We start from the raw sequence: 24,941 nt of genomic DNA on the forward strand, positions 1-24,941 counted from the left end.
TGTGGCACAAGCGGAATAAACTGGCAATGGATAGCTCAGTGAGTGGAGCATGAGACTCTTAATCTCAGAGTTGTGGGTTTGAGCCCCACATTGGGCAAAAAGATCCCTGCATTGCAGGGGGCTGGACTCGATGGCCAAGGTGGTCTTTTCCAACTCTGCAGTTCTGTGATTCTATGCAGGAAGCCACAATTAAGCTTGGCTTCCTTTGATGTCTGAGCCTAGGATAGTTGTTTGTTGCTCCCTTTAAAAAAACCAGGATCACTACCCAGCCTTATACCATGCCAGTTCACAACAAATGATGATAAACCCTAGTTTATTGTGGTCCGTGAACATGGCAGTGTCTGTCTCTCCATGAAACGGATACCAGTTGCAAATACAATATTAGACAAACTTGCTAGCCGCCGATTAAAAAAAAAAAGTGAGTAATTAATGTTTCTCAGGTGATTACCTCTTTGCTGTTGTCCCTGGATTTTTGCACCTATTTCAAGAAAAGCATGCTACAGTTAAACCACATTAACAGTGTAGGGAGGCAAAATAAAATTAACATGGGGGTACTTCTTTTGAAAGCTTCGTTTACAGATTACAAGCTGAATTAATACACCAAATTAGATCACTCATTAGGGCATCGGAACATTTTCCAATATAAATGGGAAATTATCCAATGCAAATTGCCCTAATTTGCAGAGAAGATTTTCAACTTGATTTTTAATTTTATTTGAAAACCCATATCATTTCCTGCCACCCTAGAAACTTGCACAGGTTATTCCAGGGGTCAGCAAACTTACTGCGCCTCGGGCCAGTGTCTCCAGCGCCGATCGAGCGGAGGGCATTGGAGCGCGTGCCTGTACACGTGCGCACACGCTATTTCCGGCGCACTTCCGGGTTGGAGGAGCACTGGAAATAGCTTGTGCGCATGTGCACGGGCCTCCTCCGACCCAGATGTGCACCGGAAATAATTTGCATGCGCACAACGCTTGCACATGCGCACAAGCTATTTCCGGTGCTCCTCCGACCCGGAAGTGGGCAGCCACACATCGCCAGTAAGAGCGGGCCGCGGGAGTTGCCGCGGGATGGATAAACAAGTCCCTCGGGCCTTATCCAGCCTGCGGGCCTTAGTTTGGGGACCCCTGGGTTATTCTTTTCCAAGAAATGTGGACTACGGCAGCTTTCTAGCAAAAGAATCCCAGGCAGCCAGTGATCTGCAGGAGCTGTGAAACTGATGCTTAGGAAATGGAAATATTTCTCTTTCAGCCATCATACCTAAGGTCACAGCCACCCCATATTTTTAAAACTCAGTTATGCCACTTTTAACAGTCACGGGGTGGGATTCGCCTAGCCACCCCCATCATTGTAAATCCTGTGCAAGGACTTCTCCTTGTGCAATGTGACTTCCCCCTTCTCCTTTGCATGTGGCCCTTGCACCCCTGAAATTGGCTTGGCGGGGTCGGGGGAACCCCCAGAACAGCATGTGGGGGAAGGGATTCAAGGACAAGAAGACTCCCTGCTCCTGAAGTTTGCAGCAACTTGTAACAGAACCTTAAAGTCGGCTGGGGTTGGCAACCTGTGTAGCAGCTTCAGGAAAGGTGTTACATGTGTGTGAGTGGAAAATAAAAAAAAATCCTTCCAGTAGCACCTTAGAGACCAACTAAGTTGGTTATTGGTATGAGCTTTCGTGGTATCCGAAGAAGCGTGCATGCACACGAAAGCTCATACCAATAACAAACTTACCGTATTTTTTGCACCATAACACTCACTTTTTCCCTCCTAGAAAGCAAGGGGAAATGTCTGTGCGTGTTATGGAGCGAATGCCTACGGATGGCGGGGGGGATCTGCTGCAGTCGTGAGCAGAGGATCCATGGTTCCCCTTCCTTCCCTTCTCCGTGGTTACAAAGCATGGATCCACATGGATCCTCAGCATTTTTGCATTGGGCTACTCCAAACTCACTGTCAGATCACATGTCTGTGGCCACAGCATGAACCACAAAAATCATATATCCACTATTTCGTTTAGAATATTTTTTTTCTTGTTTTCCTCCTCTAAAAACTACGTGCGTGATATGGTCTGGTGCGTGTTATAGAGCGGAAAATACGGTAGTTGGTCTCTAAGGTGCTACTGGAAGGAATTTTTTTATTTTGTTTCGACTACAGCAGACCGACACGGTTACCTACCTGTGTGTGAATGGGCCAAAGAACCATAGAATTGTAGAATTGGAAGGGGACCGGAGGGTCATCTAGTCCAACCCTCGGCAATCTTTTTGCCCAGCGTGGGGTTGGAACCCACGACCCTAAGATTAAGAGCCTTGTGCTCCGCCAACTGAGCTATTCTGCAGTAAGTAGCCCAGCTGTGGCATTCTGCCCTGGTTGCCGTTCCCAAACCAAATCGACAAGGGCAGCTTCACACAGAGATCAGTTGCGTTGAATGATCTGTGGCTTCTCTTGTAAGAACACTAGATTGAGAGAAACTCTCTGGGAGAAAAAGTGGCCTTTGGTCCTGCCGGGCACAAGCTTGAGCGGTCAAGTGATAACTTGTGCAATGGGTTTCAGATCATTTGGAGACTCCGTTCAGCTGTTATCGACCTTCCATTCAGCCCAAACTCCTGAGTTTAGTGCAGAAATAAAGGAGGGGAGATGGTGTTGTCTGTTGTATTACGATGACACAGCTGGGTGAATCGCTAGATGATGAAACTCTCAAAGTTTGACCAGCGCTTGCTACCGAGAGAACATTGTTTCTTCAGCTGCAATGAGCCTTGAAATACCAATTGCCTAGTAAAATGAAATAAAGAGGTAGAATTCGTATCGTAGACAAAATAAGAAACACTTGAACGAGGGCTCCTTTTTAAATAAGATTTGTGAAGAGGATTTGCGTCTTGATCAAACATTTATATAGAGTGTTCATTAACTGCTTCTTATTGAAAGAATGCAGGGTGGGGTACGAAAGCACGAATAAAAAGTAATCCCGACCCCCTCCGCAGCATATTAATGTAATTTAAAACCAGCAAATAACTTTTAACAAAGTGCAAGAAGACAAAGGCAAATTAAAACCCTTAAAGCAGGCATGCCCAAAGTCCGCTATGAGGGCCTAATTCGGCCCTCTGGCCGGTTTTATCCAGCCCCTGTGGCAGTTTATTTATTGGGGTTAAATCCCCAAAAAAGCTCAAGAAGTTCAATCCTAAAAAAAGCTCAGCAACCTTAGTCGGCCCTCACGTATGTTCACTTCATCAAATCTGGCCCTCTTTGGGAAAAGTTAAAGTGAAAAATCGGGCAATCAACTAAGGGCAGTATTCAACTAAATTATTGCATTAGTAGGGCGAGTACTAACACTCGTGCAAGAGGATTCCCCCCCTCCAAAGAATCATGGGAACTGTAGTTTCCCCCTCACGGAGCTACAGTTCCCAGCACCTTTTACAAACTGCAGTTCCCAGGATTCTTTGCAGGAAAGCTACACACTTTAAATGCGTGGGTGCACATGCGGCTGTGGGTTGCTAATCTGGAGCAACAGCTAGAAGACTGCTGTTTCCTTCGTTCTGGCAAGGCCAGTCCTAACAGTGGGTCGAACGAGGCGCCTCAGGTGGCGAATGCAGGAGGGGAGAAGCACAGGTGAGGGGTTGGTGTGTATGTGTCACATAGCTTGCCCCATGCCTCACAAGCAGAGGATGTTGTCTTGCCGCCAGTGTTGAAGTAAGGTCCAGCTGTCCATCCAGTTTGCTCCAGATAGTTGGGCGTTGGTATCTTTCGCCTCAGGTATCAAAATGCCTTGGACCAGCCCTGTTCTGTTTAGCTGGAGCTGCCCTTTTGGGAAGGGACCGTAGCTCTGTGGGACAAAGCACACGGTTTGCATGTGGAATGAGTTGTGGGCACCCCCCTAAAAAAAATACCCATTCTGCAGAAGGAAAAGCGGGCGGTGCTCAGAACCCTTGCCTCCAAACAGGCAACGCATCTACTATACCACACTTGAAAACAGATGAAACAGACCCAAAAAGCAAGCAGCATCCCTTAAAACAGGCAACCTTCCCAAAAAATAAAAAATGCAGTTGTCGAAAAATGAGAGGGGCAGACAGAACCGGAGGGCGCCATGGCGTTTTGTTTTGCAAGTGGGATTTATGGACCTTAACCCACCCCCCGATGCTGGTGGCTGTTTTTTTTGCTGAAAAGCACCTTAATTTAGAACGCTGGCTCCCTGCGTCGGAAAACCTCATCAGTATACACTGGGCAACTGAAATCGCCACAGGAGCCTGGGATAAGTCTGTCCTCCTTTAACTCCAGAACAGTGCCCATGATTAATATTTATACGGAATGCTTTCATGTTTCCACAGCAAAATTGTCTTTCTATCAAAGGAAGTGGTGACTTTTCCCTGTTGAATCTGGGTGGGGGGGTGTTGGGGGGGAACAGGGGGGTGGAGAAGGGATGAGATCCTTTTATATATATATATATATATAGGTTTTCTGTATCTGAGACAGACATCAAGCCAGGGAGGGGGGAAACACACACATACCAGGCTTTTCTCTAATTTGGTGTTTCATTTTGTGAAATTGCCTATGCGGAGAAAAATAAAGCATTTACATGTATATGAACCAATGTTCACCAGCTCTTGGAAGGATGCCAGCACTCCCCGGGCCCCAAGAATGCTCTACGCTGAATGAGTAATAATCTACTGTTGTCAGTCCTGATTTATGGAGGGCTAGGCGAGAGCAAGTGTTTGCCGTCTCAAGTCGTCCCGCGCTCGGCGCGTCATCTCTGCAGTGCTGGCTTTCAAAAGTACGAACTGGAAAAGACCCGGATATGCTTCTGTGGAGCCAAGAGGTAGTTACGGGAAACTGATTTCACATGTGCATGTAACGCAACAAGGTGTAGCTGTGCATGCAAATTGCCGCTTGCTTGGAACAGCCTTGCGCCTTTTATTTGTGTTATTTCGCATGCTTTGTAGGTATGGATGTTTTTTTGAGCAGGGGAGAGCGGCAGCCGTCAGGCTCGCAGGATCTTACCTGAGCCAGCTGTGGAAAAGACATGCACTCAGCATCAAAGAACCCGGAGCCCAGGAATTTCTTTTGAGGACCAGAACTGAAATCGCAATCCTTTCTACACAAAAACTTCCTCGCCAGAGCTTTCTCCATCTCGGCTGAATAATTGGAGGAAGTGCTATTGTTCTCGTTGCGAAGCACTTTGGAATCAGGTCCTTGCCAGCCTAGGAATCAGGTCCTTGCCAGCCTACTTCAAATCGCCCAGAGTTCCTAACCTACCTTCTGTTTTAAAATGTGTTCTGAAAGCCGTGAGTCATAGCCTGTGATAGTCATGATATTCAAAATCTGCCTGTAGTAGCTATTTTCACACATTCGGGATATCACTTGTGGATATTTATTGAGTAATAAGCTGACAGGTGTCATGACTCGCCCTTAGAAATAAGTTCTGTTGGAATTTTAATTGTTTCCTTTGTTTATAATATTTCCTTTTTTTTTTTTGTTCAGCCCCCAAAAGTCCCTCTGTAGTCTTTCAATTATAAACATAGATAAACACACACACACACACACACACACACACACACACACACACACACAAGGCATTATGATAGAGCCATTTAATACACACTCAGAAGGAGAACAGAAATTTGATTCAGATCAAATGCCTGGCGGAATAGTTAAAGGTAAAGGGACCCCTGACCATTAGGTCCAGTCATGGACGAATCTGGGGTTGCGGCGCTCATTTCGCTTTATTGGCCGAGGGAGCTGGCGTACAGCTTCTGGGTCATGTGGCCAGCATGACTAAGCCACTTCTGGCGAACCAGAGCAGCGCACAGAAACGCCGTTTACCATCCCGCCGGAGTGGTACCTATTTATTTACTTGCACTTTGACGTGCTTTCGAACTGCTAGGTGTGCAGGAGCAGGGACCGAGCAACAGGAGCTCACCCCATCGTGGGGATTCGAACTGCCGACCTTCTGATCGGCAAGCCCTAGGGTCTGTGGTTTAACCCACAGCGCCACCCGTGTCCTGGCAGAATAGTAAACCTGCCCAAAAACCATCAAGGCTGAAGCTAGCTGGATCTTGCGAGGAAGGGAGTTGAACCATCTTGGGTCTCACAACAGAACAGGCCCTGTTCTGAGTCCCAGCCCACTGTGCCTCTGAAGGCAACAATAAAAGTCTCAAATGCAGAATGCAGTGGGTTGTTGTTGTTGTTGTTTAGTTGTTTAGTCGTGTCTAACTCTTTGTGACCCTATGGACCAGAGCACGCCAGGCACTCCTGTCTTCCACTGCCACTTCCAGTTTGGTCAATCTCATGCTGGTCACTTCGAGAACACTGTCCAACCATCTCGTCCCCTGTCGTCCCCTTCTCCTTGTGCCCTCCATCTTTCCCAACATCAGGGTCTTTTCCAGGGAGTCTTCTCTTCTCATGAGGTAGCCAAAGTATTGGAGCCTCAGCTTCACGATCTGTCCTTCCAGTGAGCACTCAGGGCTGATTTCCTTCAGAATGGATAGGTTTGATCTTCTTGCAGTCCATGGGACTCTCAAGAGTCTCCTCCAGCACCATAATTCAAAAGCATCCATTCTTTGGCGATCAGCCTTCTTTATGGTCCAGTTCTCACTTCCATACATCCCTACTGGGAAAACTGCAGTGGGTAGGAAAGCTCATATGAAGGAGAAGTGGTCCTTTAGATATCCTGGTGCCAAGCCGTTTAGGGATTTGTGGATAGTAACCAGTTCTTGGAAATGAACTGAAAGCCAGTGGTGTGTTGAACAAAACTGGATCAATACACTTCAGCCAGTGCTGTTTTTCAAGGAAAACAGGAACCCACTGTGAAGTTGTTGTAGTAAGCCGGTGGGCGATTTGGGGCAGACCTTGAACAGATGCCGGTTTGACAACAGCCATGTTCACCGCCTAGCAGGTTTGGAAGTCGCCCCTGGTTCTTGTGAAGGCCAAATCAATGCATCCCCGACTCTCTCATTCTCTTAGATTGGTCGGATGGCAGCTCGGAATGGCCATTGCACCAGTGCGCACACATGCAACAGCAGAGGCTTGGCTAGAAAGCTTCAGGCCCACCGCCACTACACAGGAGACGGGTGGAAGAAAAGGAAATATGAATTGGCCCCGTCCTGTAGCTTGGAAAGGAGCAGCCAGGAGCGAAGTGGAGTCCTTGATCTTGAAAAAGTGTAGACTCACACACGCTGCCCGTTTTGACTGGAGTGTTCGTTTTGGGCTTCTCAGAAGTACGTAAAGGCAAGAAGCGGACGGGGGAAGCACCTGCTTGCAATGGCACCCACCAGTGAGGTGCCGCGACTGCGTTCTGGTGCGCTCTGGCTGAAAAAACAACAACTGGCTGCAGCGCCTGAACATAGCCCTGTGACTGAGCGCATGCTATAGTAATCTAATCTGGGTGTGACCTGGAAATGATGAAAGTCTTAAGTGTTAGCTGCGGGATAATTTTGATCAGGTGAAATATTGGCACACTGACTTTTGCTTGCTTTTCCACTTCAGTAGAGGAACCAGCTGTAGTCAACTAAATAACAACAACAACAACAATAATAATTTATACCCTGAACATCTGGCTGGGCTTCCCCGGCCACTCTGGGCGGCTTCCAACAAAATATTAAAATACAGTAATGCATCACACATTAATAGCTTCCCTAAACAGGGTTGCCTTCAGATGTCTTCTAAAAGTCTGGCAGTTGTTCTTCTTTTTGACATCTGGTGGGAGAGCGTCCCCCAGGGCGGGTGTCACTATCGAGAAGGCCCTCTGCCTGGTTCCCTGTAACTTGGCTTCTCGCAGTGAGGGAACCACCAGAAGGCCCTCAGAGCTGGATCTCAATGTCCGGGCAGAACGAAGGGGGTAGAGACGCTCCTTCAGATATACTGGACCGAGGCCGTGTCCAGCGTGTTGTTGGAGAGAGATCACAAATGATGGGTGGAATGCTGTTGTTGTTGTTGTTACACTCCCCACCCTTTCCAAATACATTTGCTGTGCAAGAACCTATTGATTTGGATTTTTTAATTTTATTTTTTTAGAAGGCATATTGGTACTCCCACCTGGGTGACGATTGCAGCCATTTCAGATAACTGCACTATCTAAAAGCAGCTTACTTTTTAGCACGTTGCCACAGAGAGCCAGATCAGAAACGTGCGTGTGTGATGCGGAAATCTATTGCATTTTAAAAAAGGAGGAGAAAGGCAGCCTCATTTCCATACATGAAGCCAATTGGATGGAGCTGTTCTGATGCCTCTTCCCTATCAAGCACAGGATTCCACCTGGAAATTCCAATCCTGGCAACAGATTCCCTCAGCAACCAACTATCCGTAGCTCAGTCTTTTTTGCACCAGAGAACCGCATCCGTTAAGAGTCTCTTCATTCAAATTCAGGATAAATCAGTCGCGTAGGCCTCATGTTCGCTGTAAGTCAGTCTATATATCTGCCTTTAAATATATCAATGTATTTGGCAAGGTTTGAGGTGTTCCCTGTGCCAGGTAGCTCGAGCCCTTGACACAAGCACCCGAGGAACTAAAAATATTATTTCCCTTCACCTCGATATATAATCAGTTTGCAAGGCAAGGTTGAGGGAGAGTTCTATATCTGGTGCAGCGGTTGAAGCCGCAAAGCTTTTGGAAGACACACTAGCCCAAGGAAGATGTTTCCTGTCAGCCTTGGCTTAGCCTTTGAAGCGCTGGGGATTTATAGCTCTTAATAAATGCGCCCTTGTTTTTCCTTATAACGAGGATTGTGCCGGAATAGAAACAAGAAAAATTGCTGCAGGCCGTGAAGTGAATCAAGTGTGACGCTGTGAGAAAGCAGAGCAGAAATCCTTGGGTCAGCTGTGGGAAACTTTGTCCCTCTGGATATTGCTGAACTACAACTCCCATCATGCCTGGCAAGCATAGCCAATGGCCAGGGATGATGGGAATTGTAGTTCAGCAACAAAGGTCCCCCGTGCCTTCCTTAAAGGTTAAGAGGCCTGGAGAATGTATTGTTGCATTCCAGGAATGATGTGGAACCAACGATGTGCTCCTCTGAAGTTACATTACTACAGGGTTTGCCAAACTTGTGTCTCCAGCTGCTTTTGGACTACAAGTCCCATCATCCCTAGCTAGCAGGACCAGGGATGATGGGAATTGTAGTCCAAAAAGGTTTGGAGTAGCCGACAGGGTTCCTTCCAGAGGCTCCGAGCTAGAACTCCCACACCCTCTACCAGTGGGAGTTGTAGTCCGAAACGCCTGGCGGACAGCCAGGTTGGCAAAAGCTGGCTCAATATCTGTGAGCCGAGGAGCCATTGCTGCACAGCCAGTGGGAGGTAATTTTCTTTCATTGGTACAGCGACAGGGCGGACGGAAGAATGAGCTGCGGGATTTTGTTCCAAGCCTCCTGTTGTTCTTATTAAAGGGCAATTATGTCTCTGCCTTACCTGTCTATACCAGGCAGAGTCCTGCTGCTTACTTATTTTTTCTTCTTCTGAGAAAAAGGAATGAATTTCAGCAAAGGGGATTCGGTTTCAGTTTTGGGGTTTTTTTTTTGTTTTTTTGTTCTATGCTGTCTTTATGTGTAGGATTAAGAGAGACTGGCAGGGATTTGATAGCCAACCTCCCCCCTTTTTTTTCTCCCAGTGCCCCCACCCCAATCTGTTCTGGGCTGGAGGATCCCCCAAACCTCTGGAGCAGATTTGTGGGGCAGGGGGCAAGGGGAGAAGAGAGTAAGAAAGAAAATCTTGTTGCACAGGTGGAGGTCTGTATACCTGTTGACATGGTTGGAAACACTCCAGCCAGTTTTAAAGCATTGGCATGTCTCCAGTGCTGTATGTGTGGAGTTTCACTTGCATGGCGGGGCTCCCTCTCCTCTCCCTGCAGCCCCCCAAAATCTACTTTGCAGGGTCCCCATACCCTCTGGAGATTTTGAGGGTTTTGCAGGGGGGGCTGCAAGGGAGAGAAGGGGGCAGTTCTGATGCTCAAGTGGAACGACAGCACTGGGTACCACCCACTGATGCTCATATAATAAGTAAAGGTAAAGAGACCCCTGACCATTAGGTCCAGTCGTGGCCGACTCTGGGGTTGCGGCGCTCATCTCGCTTTATTGGCCAAGGGAGCTGGCGTACAGCTTCCGGGTCATGTGGCCAGCATGACTAAGCTGCTTCTGGCGAACCAGAGCAGTGCACGGAAATGCCGTTTACCTTCCCACCGGAGCGGTACCTATTTATCTGCTTGCACTTTGACGTGCTTTTGAACTGCTAGGATGGCAGGAGCCAGGGACCAAGCAATGGGAGTTCACCCCGTTGCGCGGATTCGAACCGCCGACCTTTGGATCGGCAAGCCCTAGGCTCTGGTTTAACCCACAGCGCCACCCACGTCCCTCGCTCATATAATAATAGTGACAATAACAATAACAGTAGTATTTATACCCCACCCATCTGGCTGGGTTTCCCCAGCCACTCTGGGCGGCTTTGAGCCTGTATAATAAAATGTCAAACCCAGAGACCCAGCTCTCTTTCCCGGGTCAGTGATGCTTAGAGCCAAGCTACACATGATGTATCTGAAGCAGGCATAGGCAAACTCCAGCCCTCCAGATGTTTGGGACTACACTTCCCATCATCCCTAGCTAACAGGACCAGTGGTCAGGGATGATGGGAATTGTGGTCCCAAACATCTGGAGGGCCGGGGTTTGCCAATGCCTCATCTAAAGCTGTGCTTCCCAAACTTTTATCTCCAGCTGCTTTTGGACTACAACTCCCATCATCCCTAGCTAGCAAGGCCAGGGATGATGGGACTTGTAGTCCAAAAACAGCTGGAGACCCAAGTTTGGGAAATCCTGATCTAAGGTAATAATAATAATAATAATAATAATAATAATAATAATAATAATAATAATTCATACCCTGTCCTCCCCAGCCAAGGCCGGGCTCAGGGCAGCTAACAAGCAATAATAAAAACAAGTTGAATGAATACAACTTAAAAACAAGATTAAAATACAACATTAAAATATTGAAACATTAAAATATTAAAATGCAGCCTCATCACAGGAGGAGAAAGAAAAAAGAAAGAGGGGGAGGGAATCAAATTGGCTCCAAGCCAAAGGCCAGGCAGAACAACTCTGTCTTACATGCCCTGCGGAAAGAAATCAGATCCTGCAGGGCCCTGGTCTCATGAGGCAGAGGGTTCCACCAGGCCGGAGCCAGTGTTGAGAAGGCCCTGGCTCTGGTTGAAGCTAATCTAACATCCTTAGGGCCTGGGACCACTAGGGTGTTGCTATTTATGGACCTTGAGGCTCTCCGTGGGGCATACCAGGAGAGGTGGTCCTGTAGGTACGAGGGTCCTAGGCCGTGTGATATATATGCAACCTAAGGTGTGATATATATGCAGCCTGCTTTGTCTGTCTGTCTAATAATGTGTGGAACTGGTAATTAACAGAATCCAACAGGTGTGGAAGGGGAAATTTAAGCCCCTGGCCTCCACACCTGCTCTGATCCCATTTATTATCAGCATCCTTACCAGCCGATACAATAATAGGCATTTATAAAAACGAAACAAAAAACACCTATTTGCAGCCTTTGAAGTTGCATTACTTTCCTGCTGATAAATTGGCTGCTTAATTTGCCTTAAACCAAAGAAACACTTTTATTAGGTCCTTTCCACACAGGCTCGGGGCAGGGGAGAAAGATGAGCTTCACCTCTTCCTCCTTAATAAAGCTAAACCCCAACATCTCCCCTGCCAATCTGACAAGCTGGAAGAGACTAATCAAACAAGCTTTCCTTCCAGTCAGGAAGCTCCCTGCAGGCAGCTGCATCGCTTGGTAATTAGGGCTGAATTCCTCCGTCTGCTCACAGAGGAAACTCCTATCCAGGTGAATCTAACCGTTCTTCTTGTTCAGTTCTGCTCTCGCCAGCCTGTTACGTGTGGAGCAGGAATCGGGTGGCCTGCATTTCTGCGCCAGTCTCCAAAAGTCCTTATCCATAGATGGTGCTGAGCTGTCCTTGGCGTGAGTGCATGGTAAATAAAACTTGAATTAATAAGGATGAGATTCTCCTCCATCGTGTACAGTGTTCGAAATTAGACAGGCGTGTTTTGCAACCGGCGCAGGACCAGTTGCGACTGTGGAGATCTCTGGATGTTATGTATTTCCACCTGGCTGGTGCCCCCAGCTTTCTTAAACAGGTAAGCAGGAGAGCTTATTCATTGCATTTACCGTATTTTTTGCTCTATAAGACTCACTTTTTCCCTCCTAAAAAGTAAGGGGAAATGTGTGTGCGTCTTATGGAGCAAATGCAGGCTGCACAGCTATCCCAGAGCCAGAACAGCAAGAGGGATCCCTGCTTTCGCTGCGCAGGGATCCCTCTTGCTGTTCTGGCTTCAGAATATTTTTTCTTCTTGTTTTCCTCCTCCAAAAACTAGGTGCGTCTTGTGGTCTGGTGCGTCTTATAGAGCAAAAAATACGGCATCTCCCACCTTTTTCTCCAGGGAATCCATGGTTCACCCCCCCCCCCAGTTAATCCTTACAACAGCCCTGTGAGGTACGTTAAGAGCAGGCATAGGCAACCTCGGCCCTCCAGATGTTTTGGGACTACAACTCCCATGATCCCTAGCTAACAGGACCAGTGGTCAGGGAGGATGGGAATTGTAGTCTCAAAACATCTGGAGGGCCGAGGTTGCCTATGCCTGGTTAGGAGGCTGCGACTGGCTCCAAGGTCAGCCAGGGAGCTTCCTGACTGAGTGGGGATTCGAACCCTGATCTCCCAGGTCTATACTGTAAATTAAGTAGGTAAATAAATACGGGGAAAGCAAAATGTCATAGAGAAGGAGCCGAAATATTTTCCTTGAAGCTTGGAATTGGTTTTATTCTGGATCGTTTTATTTGATGTTTGAATGTGTTGTAGACCACCTTGAAACTTTTTCTTTAAAATACAAAGAGGCATAGAAATGAAACGAATAATAAAAATAGAATTAATAAACCTCACTGATTTATTTATTTTTATTTTAAAAAGGTGCGTAGACATTCTGTTTTGGCGACCGCAACCTAGGTTTAAGGTGCCATTTGGTGACTAACTTATATATCTGAGTTTCTAACACTGCGCAGTGTACCCTTTTCCCTTGGCATGTGAGCAAAGAGAGCGATTTCAGAAACCAATATCATCAAGGAGGTTGGGAACATCTTCCCCATAAGGCAGGGACGGGGAGCCTGTGACCTTCCAGATGTTTTGGACAATTTGATTTGCCAGTTAGGTACCAGGCTAAGTTCAAGGTGCTGGTTTTGGTACACAATTTGGGACTAGGATACCTAAAAGGTTGTCTCACCCCTTTTATACCTAATCGGACATTGTGCTCTTGTTGTTGTTGTTGTTTAGTTGTTTAGTTGTGTCTGACTCTTCGTGACCCCATGGACCAGAGCACGCCAGGCACTCCTGTCTTCCACTGCCTCCCGCAGTTTGGTCAAACTCATGCTGGTAGCTTCGAGAAGACTGTGCAACCATCTCGTCCTCTGTCGTCCCCTTCTCCTTGTGCCCTCCATCTTTCCCAACATCAGGGTCTTTTCCAGGGAGTCTCCTCTTCTCATGAGGTGGCCAAAGTATTGGAGCCTCAGCTTCAGGATCTGTCCTTCCAGTGAGCACTCAGGGCTGATTTCCTTCAGAATGGAGAGGTTTGATCTTCTTGCAGTCCATGGGACTCTCAAGAGTCTCCTCCAGCACCAGAATTCAAAAGCATCAATTCTTCGGCAATCAGTCTTCTTTATGGTCCAGCTCTCACTTCCATACATCACTACTGGGGAAACCATAGCTTTAACTATACGGATCTTTGTTGGGAAGGTGATGTCTCTGCTTTTTAACAGGTGCCCTTATACCTGGAATTGGGCCTCTAGCATTGTGGTATCCACCTACCCTTTGCAATTCCCTCTCCTCGAAAATCAGGCAGACATAGTCTTGGTTGTGTTTTCACCATTGACTGCAGAGCTCTCTCTTCCAACCAGCTTTTATGAGTTGACCTCTTTCCCAGACCGCAACTGTATTGGAATTGCTTTGAAGAGGTTTTTACAGTTGTTTTATCACTTGTTGCCTGTACCCTGGGCTCCTTTGGGAGGGAGGGCGGCACATGATGCAATAAATACATGACTCAATTCCCCATCATTCATGACCTGGCTGGGGCTGGCGGGTGGTGGACTCAAACTTCATCCAGAGAGCAACAGGTTAGTTCCTTTTGGCTGTAAGGAAAGGCTTTTCTAGTGCATTTTTCACGGGGAAGCCTTCAAGCTTGCAAACTCTGTGCCCTGCAGTTGGCAGTGGTGCAATCCAGGAGCGGTTTCACCAACCTGTGCAATTGGTTTGGATAAAATAATTAGCTTGGGGCAGTCACGCAACCCACCCCACAAAAAATAGATGGTCGTCTTAAGTTGGTTCTCTGAGTCCCAACTCTTTTCATGCTGCCTGGATTAAATTGGCAATGGGCAGTTTCTTAAAATGTGCATCTGTTGACCGGGATTTATGTAGAATAGGATTTTGGGAGTTTGGGGTGGTGTGCAGGAAGAGAAAGGCAGGGCAGGGGAGAATGTGGACAGCCCAAGAGCTCTTTTGCTGGCTCTCTTGGCCTCAAGTCCTGGGGCTTGCTTTCGTACTGCTTTTCTTCCATGCCAGAATCCCCTTTGGTTTTGTGGTTTTAGAATTAACAGCCCGTTTCTGCTGTGGGCCTGGTCCTGCCAAGTCCGGAGCCTGAAAGGGAATAGCTGTGCCAGGATTTTAATGACCAACTGAGATCAGAATCAAAAGCGCCGATGGTTCTTTATCTGTGCTTTCCCCCTTTTTTGCAAAACCATGAAGGCAAATGAGGCCAACAAATTCCTTGCACAGATGCTGCGTTGCATAGGATGAAAGAACTGGTATAGCTGTGAAAGAGTGTGTGTGCATTTTTGCAGATATGTGGAACCAGATGGGCATTTTTGTCTAGGCTGTTTGTTCCCTTATCTCCAATGCCCATTTCCATCAAGTGTGCTATCCAGATCTCCAGCTATGTGCTACAGTTTGCATGCATGCCTTGCCCACTTCTATAAATGCTGTTGGGACAACAGTTGTCTTTGTTTGGGTGAGGCGGAAGCTGCTGGGCCAGCAGCTTGCTCACGAGTAGCCCAACCAATAATCAGCTCAGCCCAGCTGGTCTGCAGGTGGACAAGGATGGAGCGAATGAGAGGCTGCAGGCTTTCAGATTCCTCCTAGTGGCTTATAAACCCTCAGAGGGAATCAGGAACATAGGGAGCTGCCCTATAGGGAGGGAGTCAGACCACTGGTACATTGTGTAGTATCTATGGGACCACCTCTCCTGGTATGCCCCGCGGAGGACCTTAAGGTCCAGAAATGACAACATTTTGGATGTCCCAAGTTGCAAGGTGGTTAGATTGGTCTCAACTAGGGCCAGGGCCTTTTCAGTACTGGCCCCGACTTGGTGGAATGCTCTCTCACAAGAGACTAGGGCCCTGCGGGACTTGACATCTTTCCGCAGGGCCTGCAAGACAGAGCTGTTCTGCCTGGCCTTTGGTTTGGACTCAGTCTGACCCTTATGTTTCCCTCCCCTTATGGTTTTGATCTATGGGCTACTTTTAAAATGAGGCTGCATTTTAACCTGTATTTTAAATTGGGGTCCCCCCCCCCTATTATGTTTTTACTGTAATTTTACTGGTTTTAGCCACCCTGAGCCCGGCTCTGGCCGCGGAGGGCGGGGTATAAATAAAATTTATTATTATTATTTATTATTAGTATTAGCTCAGTTGGTAGAGCATGGGACTCTTAATCTCGGGGTTGTCGGTTTGAGTCCCATGTTGGGCAAAAGATTCCTGAGCTCTGACCTTCCTAGCAGATATTGGTCAAGTACAGACAATTGTGTAATTATTTGGCAAGTCACACTATTCTCCTCACTTTATGTAGACAAATACTTTTAAATGATGACGTGTCTCTTCCACACACACCCCTTTGTTGCTGTCAGTCATAAGTGGTTTAAGTGCAGTGGTTTGGTGGTATTTTGGTGGCTGGTCATCGTCGTCGTCCCCCTTACTTTTGAGACGCTGAGTTAATTTGAGCAAATAACTGCACCATCAAGACAAATTGCTCTGTTTTCAAAAGAATTCTTCACAGTTGTTGTAGATTTTAAACTGGGAAGCACTGGACAAACACACAATCCCCGAGTTGTGTTTGCATCGTGTAGTGGGTGTCAACGTGACCCCTTGCGATTTAGACTTAATCATCACAGGTCGATAGCAAAGTGCAAATGGTTTTCCTTTCCTTTGCAGCCCCCCGTTTAAAGCACACCTCCCCCCTTAAATGCATAGGGTTTTGTGGGGTATATAGGAAAGGAAAATGTTTAAAAGCCAAGCTAAACCTGCCCTCAACGGTATCTGCATCCCCCTGCCTGCTGCCCATGAAGCCGTGCGGTTTTAATTTGGCGCAAAATTGCACCGAAGCCTAAAAAAGTATAGATTGTCAGGCTTTCGCATTCTAACGACTTCCGAGCATCACATTTAGGAATTTCCAGTAGAAGTGGCTCAGTCTCCAAGGGAACAAACAATATCCATTCTCATTTAGAGGTCCCTCGTGGCTTCTCTGCACCTGTTTTTCTACATAGAAGTGGCATTTGTGTAGAAACTGCACACATCATTAGCGCATGACTTACGCATCATTCCCCCTTTAGAAGAGCAGAGTGGCTTGTTGCGAAGTAACATGCTTTTAGGATCGTTGCCCTGATTTTTGAACAGGTGTCTTGCGTGTGAATGTGCAGAGTGGGAGAACTGGGATGGGGAAAGATAGGCCAAAGAGGGTTTTTTTGAACACATAGGGGGATGCTTTTTGAAAAAATTGCTCCCCCCCAATTTATTAAAGGGTCCCCCAAAACCCACAGGGGTCGAGGACTGTACAGGTCGTGACTGTAGAGATCTATGCGTGTACCAGGTGTGCTGGGATTTGGGTGAAACGGTGAGCAATTGCTTGCATCCTAGCCTGGGTCCAGAACAGAGGGAAGGCATGTTATTATTTTTCTGTATAGGCCCATCGGTCTGCCGGTTCCTGCCCCAAGGAGCTTACAATTTAAAAGTCGTCGTAGGGCAACAACAGTAGTGGTAGACTCCCCTCCCTTTTAGGATTTTAAGCAGAGGTTGGATGATGCGCCTGTCCTGTACGATTTCTGCATTGGACTTGGGTAAAGATTTGATGGTGAATGTGTTTCACACACTTAGGCTTGTGCAAGGTTATTTCAGTGCGTTCATCAGAATGCATAGGAACACCAGGAAGCTGCACTATACGCAGTCAATCTAGCTAAATATTGTTTGCACTGACTGGTAGCAGCAGTCCTGAAATTCCAGACAAAGGTGTCTTTTCCAACCATACCTGGGGACACCAGGGATTGGAACCTACATATTTTGCGAGTAAGCCATGTCATAACCTTTCGCACAAGTGCTGTATCACAGAGACGATATCTGTGTTGAATTACAGTCAGGCATCCCTAAGATTTGGGGGGGGGTTAATTAAAAAAAACAAACTGCAATATGACAACAGTGCTTTGAACCAATGCACACACTATGCATTTCAAATAAAACATATTTGCAGATTGCATTGCATTGCAGAGCAGAAAAGGAATGATGGTGAAAGAAAGCTTCGCAGAAGTAGCTTGACGCTCCACAAATAAATTCCCAGTTGGAACGGAGAGTTCCTTTTTTCTCTGAAAGGTATCACAGAGCTGCAAGCTCGCAAGGTAAATCTATTTCACAAATTCAACGGTGCAGCTCAATTTTAGCCATCTCCTTAGATCTTTTAAGGCGTCTGAAAGGTCTTTTTAATGTTCTACTTGCCAATTCTAGTCTGGCAGTCTCGAAGCCCATGCCAATGTCCTCTTTCCGACAAGCGTTTCAGATCTCGTAGCAGCATCACCACGGAATTCAGAATGAGCCACGAGGGCTATGCTCCCCCTCAGCTGTTGAAGTCAGTACAGTGGTACCTTGGGTTACAGACGCTTCACGTTACAGACTCTGCTAACCCAGAAATAGTACCTCGGGTTAAGAACTTTGCTTCAGGATGAGAACAGAAATTGTGCTCTGGTGGTGCGGCAGCAGCAGCGGGAGGCCCCATTAGCTGAAGTGGTGCTTCATGTTAAGAACAGTTTCAGGTTAAGAACGGACCTCCGGAACGAATTAAGTTCTTAACCCGAGGTACCACTGTATGCATCTGAATGCCAGTGGCTTGGAACTGCAAATTTTAGCTGAGATCCTTGCATTGCACGGGGTTGGGCTGGAAATAATAATAATAATAATAATAATAATAATAATAATAATAATAATAATAATAATAATAATAATAATAATTTATTATTTATACCCCGCCCATCTGGCTGGGCTTCCCCAGCCACTCTGGGCGGCTTCCAAAAGAATATTAAAATACTATAATACATCAAACATTAAAAGCTTCCCGAAACAGGGCTGCCTTCAGATGTCTTCTAAAAGCCTGGTAGTTGTTGTTCTCTTTGACATCTGGTGGGAGGGCGTTCCACAGGGCGGGTGCCACTACCGAGAAGGCCCTCTGCCTGGTTCCCTGTAACTTGGCTTCTCGCAGTGAGGGAACCGCCAGAAGGCCCTCGGAGCTGGACCTCAGTGTCCGGGTAGAACGATGGGGGTGGATGACCCTTGGAGTCCCTTTCAACTCTACAATTCTATGGTTTTATGAAAGTCCTGGTTTTGGGCTTCCCGGTGGCATCTTTCTGGCCACTGTGAGCGCAGGATCCTGGACCAGATAGGCCACTGGGCTCAGCTTGGGGAGGTGGGGGCTCCTTGATCCAATTTGGTGACTAGAGGCCCAAATGACCTCTGTGTCAAGAAGTGCCTTCTCCCAACTTCCGCCGGCCTGCCAGCTGCAACCATTCCTTGTCCAGGCTTGCCTGATCTCCGTGGTCCATGCATTGGTTGCTTCAAGACTTGATTACTGTAACACACACTGTGTAGGGCTGCCCTTGGAAGCTGTAACTGATGAACAGCTTACTGGCGACACGTCACTCCGTTGCTGAGAGACCTGTGCCGGCCCCCAATAGGCTTCTGGACCAGGTTCCATTTCCTTGTGTATAATTCACAAATCTCAAGGTCGTGGGTTCAAGCCCCACACCGGGGCAAAAGGTTTCTGCATTGAACCCCGTGGTCCCTTCCAATTCTATAATTAATTCTGCAACGTGGACCCAAAGTATCTCAAGAGTTACCTGATTCTTTAGGGCTCCACCTCAGTCGCTGAGATCTTCTGATGGGGCACTTTTGGTGATCCTGTTTTTGTGGCAGGTGGAACTCCTTGCCAGTGGAAGTATTGCCAGAGTTAATCCCTGCCTTCTTTTATATATCTTTTGAAAACTGTATTATTTAGACAGGGTTTTGAAGCATGACTCCCCCCCTTTGAACCAACTAACGTTTATTGATGTTTTTATTTATGTTACTGAAATGTTATGTTTTATGTTACAGGCTGCCTTGTTATATTTTTTATGAAACTGCTGTACACATATTTGAATAGTTAGAAGGTTCCCTGTTATTTCTATAATATTCTTCTCCTCAACTCCCCCAATATGGGTTTTTTTTAAAAAAATGTGACCACAAGCAGTTACCGTATTCTGCATTCCTCAAGGCACACTTCTTACATTATTGATCTGCCCTGATTTTGCAGGCGTTAAATAACGTCTAACCCCAAATTTTATGGAAATTTCCTTTTTATAATTGTGGCAGTTGGGGATTGCAAATTCATCCCCTATAAATCCCTACTTGGAGACTTATTTTGATGCCCTGCCTGTGAGCCCATAAATCTCTGTGTTTGATTAGCGGATTATTGGCTGTTCTTTGGATTTGTAAACGATATACGTTGCTCAAGAGACCTTCGGACCCTCAATAATACATGCAAAGGTTTTATCAGATAATGCCGGCTTTCTGGCAAGTTCCGTTTGTCTGCAAGCTTTTTTTTTTTAAAAAAAAAAGGAAGAGAGCCTAATTTGCAGGAGTTGATAAAGGGTGGCCTTGAGATTAATCGTGAGACATACATAGTTATAAGTTATTAAATTATTCCTTAGAAAGAAATCACAGCATGCCTTCAATACATGCATCCAGTCAACCAGTGGGAATTCAATGGGGGTTAGAAATGTAGGTCAGGGTGGAGAGATTTGGTTCTGTTTCATGTGGCTGACCATACCTGAAGCATTCAGAAGCCCTTTCCCGCATTTCACAGGCAGTTTCAGATTTATAAGCCAATAACCACATTTCAGATTTATAAGGGAATAACCAAATGGCACCTTAAACCTAGGTTACCGTCGCTACAACGGAATGCCTAGGTGCTGTAATAAATGAAATTTATCACAGTGTTGTAATTGTTCAGTTCATTTCTATACCGCTTTATATTTTAAAGAACATAATATCAAAGTGGTTTGCAATGCATTAAAACAGAGCTTTCCCAACCTTGTGTTGCTAGTAGGGGCTAGTTTAATCTCCGTTTTGCTGGTAAAACTGAAATTACCGCACCACGAAATGATGCGTGTCTACAAAGTGCGTCACCAACATGAAAAGTTTGGAGAGCTTTGCTTTAAAACCTCAAATAAAACAGTCCAGAATAAAACAAAGTCAGATTTCAAGGAAAATATTTCAGATCCTTCTCTGAGGGACGTTTTGCTTTCCCCATATTTGTTTTATCTATAGCTGCCCCTGAGCAGAAGTACTCTAGGCTAGGGAACCCGGGTGCTGTAATGGTTAGAGTATCAGACCAGGACCTGGGTTCAAATCCCCACTCAGTCAGGAAGCTCCCTGGGTGACCTTGGAGCCAGTCGTAGCTTGTTAACCTCACAAGGCCATTGTAGGGATTAACTGAGGAGGGGGTGAACCATGGACTCCTTGGAGAAAAGGATGGGAGATAAATGCCATGAAAATAAGCTCTTCTGCTTACCTCAGGCACCCCCAAACTCGGCCCTCCAGATGTTTTGGGAATACAACTCCCATCATCCCTAGCTAACCGGACCAGTGGTCAGGGGTGATGGGAATTGTAGTCCCAAAATAGCTGGAGGGCTTACCTGCTTAAGAAAGCTGGAGCGGCCAGCCAGGCGGAGATGTCAGTCGCCTACTTGGCATTCAGAGATCTCCACGTGGTTGCAATTGGACACCCTGCCAGATCCAAAACGTGCCTGGCACCTGGCTAATTTCTAACACTGTTCTGCTGGATCCATGGAGAGAGTAGGGTGGGGATAGGAGCAGTCCTGTGCTTTTTTTCCTGAAAAAATTTGCTTACCATAAACCTAACTCTGCTTGTTCAAACTGGGAAGGAAAGAGCGGGAAAGTTCTATTGCTTTTCACTTTTCATAATACAGTGGTACCTCAGGTTACAGACGCTTCAGGTTACAGACTCCGCTAACCCAGAAATACCTCGGGTTACGAACTTTACTTCAGGATGAGAACAGAAATCGTGCTCCAGCGGCGTGGCAGCAGCAGGAGGCCCCATTAGCTAAAGTGGTGCTTCAGGTTAAGAACAGTTTCAGGTTAAGAACGGACCTCCAGAACGAATTAAGTTCTTAATCCGAGGTACCACTGTACTAGGTTCTGCCATACGTCCGGAATTTCCCGGATAGAGCTGGGATCCATCTGTCAAAAATGGCGTCCAGGCGGAATTTTCGAAAGGCGGCTAAAATATTTGGGGAAACCCAGGTGGATGGCAGCCCATATCGGCAGTGTTTGATTCTTGGGTGATTTTCCTAAGTAACAGGTAAAAAGATCTTCGGGGGGGGGGGGGAGAGATTTTGCCATACTCAACAGAAAAAAGGTTTTCTTAGAGTGGCTCCTTCCCTGTGCCATTCTCAAACTGTTCCCTGTAAACAGACAGTTTCAACAGCAGAGAGGAACCACATACTCCATGGAGTATTTCCTTGGAGGAAAAAGATTCCTGGATTGCAGGGGGTGGGGTTGGACTAGATGACCCCTGTGGACTTTTAAAAGAGTACAGTGGTGCCTCGCAAGACGAAATTAATTCGTTCCGCAAGTTTTTTCTTCTTGCGAGTTTTTCGTCTTGCGAAGCACGGTTTCCCATAGGAATGCATTGAAAATCAATCAATGCGTTCCTATGGAGACCGTCTGGGGACAGAGGGGAAGCGCCGCGCGCCTTCCCCTCTGTCCCCAGACCTGTTTAAAGCAAGGGGCGGCGGGGAGAAGATTGCTTCCCCCCGTTGCCTGCCCCGCAATCTCCGGGGACAGAGGGGAAGGCGCGTGCGCCTTCCCCTCTGTCCCCAGACCTGTTTTAAAGCAATGGAAGGGGCGGCGGGGAGAAGATTGCTTCTCCCCGTTGCCTGCCCCGCAATCTCCGGGGACAGAGGGGAAGGCGCGTGCGCCTTCCCCTCTGTCCCCAGACCTGTTTTAAAGCAATGGAAGGGGCGGCGGGGAGAAGATTGCTTCTCCCCATTGCCTGCCCCGCAATCTCCGGCGACAGAGGGGAAGGCGCGTGCGCCTTCCCCTCTGTCCCCAGACCTGTTTTAAAGCAATGGAAGGGGCGGCGGGGAGAAGATTGCTTCTCCCCGTTGCCTGCCCCGCAATCTCCGGGGACAGAGGGGAAGGCGCGTGCGCCTTCCCCTCTGTCCCCAGACCTGTTTTAAAGCAAGAGAAGGGGCAGCGGGGAGAATCGCTTCTCCCTGTTGCCGCCCCTTGGTTCAAACGGGGTCTGGGGACAGTGGGGAAGACGGCTGCGAAGCTAAGAAAACGAAAAACTCCTTCGTCTAGCGAGTTTTTCGTCTTCCGAGGCGTTCATCTTGCGGGTCACCACTGTATTGGGAAATAATGTATAATGAATTGGAAAAAATGTTTAAATGTACTTTTCCAACCCCCCCCCCCCAAAAAAAACCCCAGATCCTTTTCGTTGGGGATAATTCAGATAGAAATTCCCAGGTGTCAAAAAAGGCTATTTATGAATGCCACCACTGCAGCCCGTGTTTTGTTAGCCCAAAAATGGAAAACGAGCGAGGTCCCAACTAAAAAAGAATGGTGACTCATGGATATTACAAGCTACCGTATTTTTGCTCCATAAGACACACTTTTTTCCTCCTAAAAAGTATGGGGAAATGTGTGTACGTCTTGTGGAACGAATGGTACTGCGCAGAGATGGAGAGATTTTTTTTACTTGTTTTCCTCCTCTAAAAACTAGGTGCATCTTATGGGTGGGTGGGTGTGTCTTATAGAGAGAAAAATACGGTAACTGCTTCGCAGCCTCTTTCTCCCCCGCCTGTAATATGCAGACCATAATAATAGCGGCTTACCTGGCTTACCTTACAGGGGCGTTGTAAGGGCAATTGAGATAATATATGTGAAAGTGCTTTGAACACTCAGAAAGCTGTAATGCGAATGCTAAGTAGGGTTACTGCATATGTGATAGCCGCAGGCAGTGATCAGGGCAAGAAAAAATATTCTGCCTTCATCCCCTGCTATAGAAGAGATGTCACCTACAAGGCAGTCCCGAGACACTTGGAATTATTAAAACCTCATTGAAATAGCTTTTTCCTCCCTTTTTCTTTCTTTCTTTCTTTTTTACTTCCTGTCATTCTGGCAGAATGTGGAGATTATTTTCATTTCTTCCAAATGCAATCGGAAAGCCCGGAAACTTTCCGAGCCACACTTAACTGTAAAAAGCGATGTTTTTGTTAATGGCAGGTCAATTTTGATTTAGGCCTGTAATTTGGCGGGGGCGGTGGGGGGGGGGATACCTATCTCCCGTCTGAAGGATGGCAATTTCATGTGCTCTCCTAATACTCCTAGAATTGCCGTGCATATAACTAAAAGCTTTTTACCCTTGAAAATAACGGAACCGGGGAGGGTGGAGGTGGGGGGGACGAACAGATCGTAATACTTCAGTGGTATGTAATGGGCTGCCGGAAATTTCTGTGATATGCTAGAAAATTTATCTTCATGCTCTAGAGGAAAGTTTCTGCTCTGTGTTACAGTGCAGACAGAATACTAACAACCACTCAGCCATTTTTAGGAATTGGGGAGTGTGTTATGGGGTCCTCCGCTCCCTCCTACTCCCTTTGTGGTTCCCTCACTGCAAGAAGTGAAGTGACAGGGAATCAGGGAGAGGGCCTTCTCGGTGGTGGCACCCTCCCTGTGAAACGCCCTCCCGCCAGATATCAAGGAGATAAACAATTATAGGACTTTCCGTAGACATCTGTATCGTGCCAACTTTTTTTTTTAATTTGCATTTTATTTATTTGTTAACATTCTTATATTACATCGGTAAACGTTGTCATATTACATTACAGGACTTACTATAATATAATATCCAACATGTATACAAAAATTATATACAAATTTTATATACCTAGAAAGAAAATGAAACAAAAAAATAGAAAGAACAAAGAGAAAAAACAAAAACAATTCCCCCGCCAAAATCATATACATACCAACACACTAGACTTCCTGTCTTTCCTGTTGTATATTCCTTTTTTTTTACAAATGAATGTACTCTTATTATTGTATATTTCTTTGCATTTTATTTAATACATTCCTATATCAATATGTGCTCATAGTCTTATTTCTCAACTTAGTGTCACTCCAACGTCAATCAAATGCTAGCATAGATAGCAAACCTTTCCTGTATTTTTGAACATATGTTTTATATCTATCCCACTTTTCCATAATTTTTTGTTTTGAATTGCCTCTCAGGGTATTTCTTAATTGCGCCATTTCAGCAAATTATTGTAGCTTGTAATGCCAGTCCATTATTGTCTGGGCTTCTTGTTCCTTCCCCCCCTTTGCCACCAAAGTCCGCGTCATGTGTCAACTTTTAATGGTTGTTGTTTTACAGTTGTTTTATAATTTGTTGGTCCACAGTGGCTGGGGGCAACCCGGTCAGATGAGCGGCATGTAAAGCATAAAACTATTATTCTTAAAAATTCCCTTTGTTAAGTGTGGTGCATTATTATTACACCTGAACCAAATGTGAAAGGCCACAACATAAATGGCTTCTGAGAA

The 24,941-nt window shown here is 46.4% G+C and overlaps 1 protein-coding gene across 5 annotated transcripts in view; it reads left to right on the top strand.

Moving 5' to 3' along the window:
• SMCO4 (single-pass membrane protein with coiled-coil domains 4) overlaps window positions 1-24,941 on the top strand; it is a 51,397-nt gene that overhangs the window by 19,656 nt on the left and 6,800 nt on the right. Inside the window, exon 1 of one of the 5 annotated variants that reach the window (XR_014008898.1) lies at window positions 7,732-8,382. The exons of 2 other annotated variants lie outside the window; for them this stretch is intronic. Coding sequence is in view for 1 of the 3 variants with exons in the window: in XM_081197504.1 (XP_081053630.1) it covers window positions 8,370-8,378 (9 nt within the window). In the remaining 2 variants the exon portion in view is untranslated. Of the gene's footprint in view, window positions 1-7,731; window positions 8,383-21,678; window positions 21,697-24,941 lie in introns of those variants that run through there. 2 more of the 5 variants (XM_081197504.1, XM_081197506.1) reach the window with 2 other exon arrangements.

The sequence above is a fragment of the Podarcis bocagei genome (genome assembly GCF_964188305.1).
Source record: "Podarcis bocagei genome assembly, chromosome: 6".
In the NCBI taxonomy this organism is placed as follows: domain Eukaryota; kingdom Metazoa; phylum Chordata; class Lepidosauria; order Squamata; family Lacertidae; genus Podarcis; species Podarcis bocagei.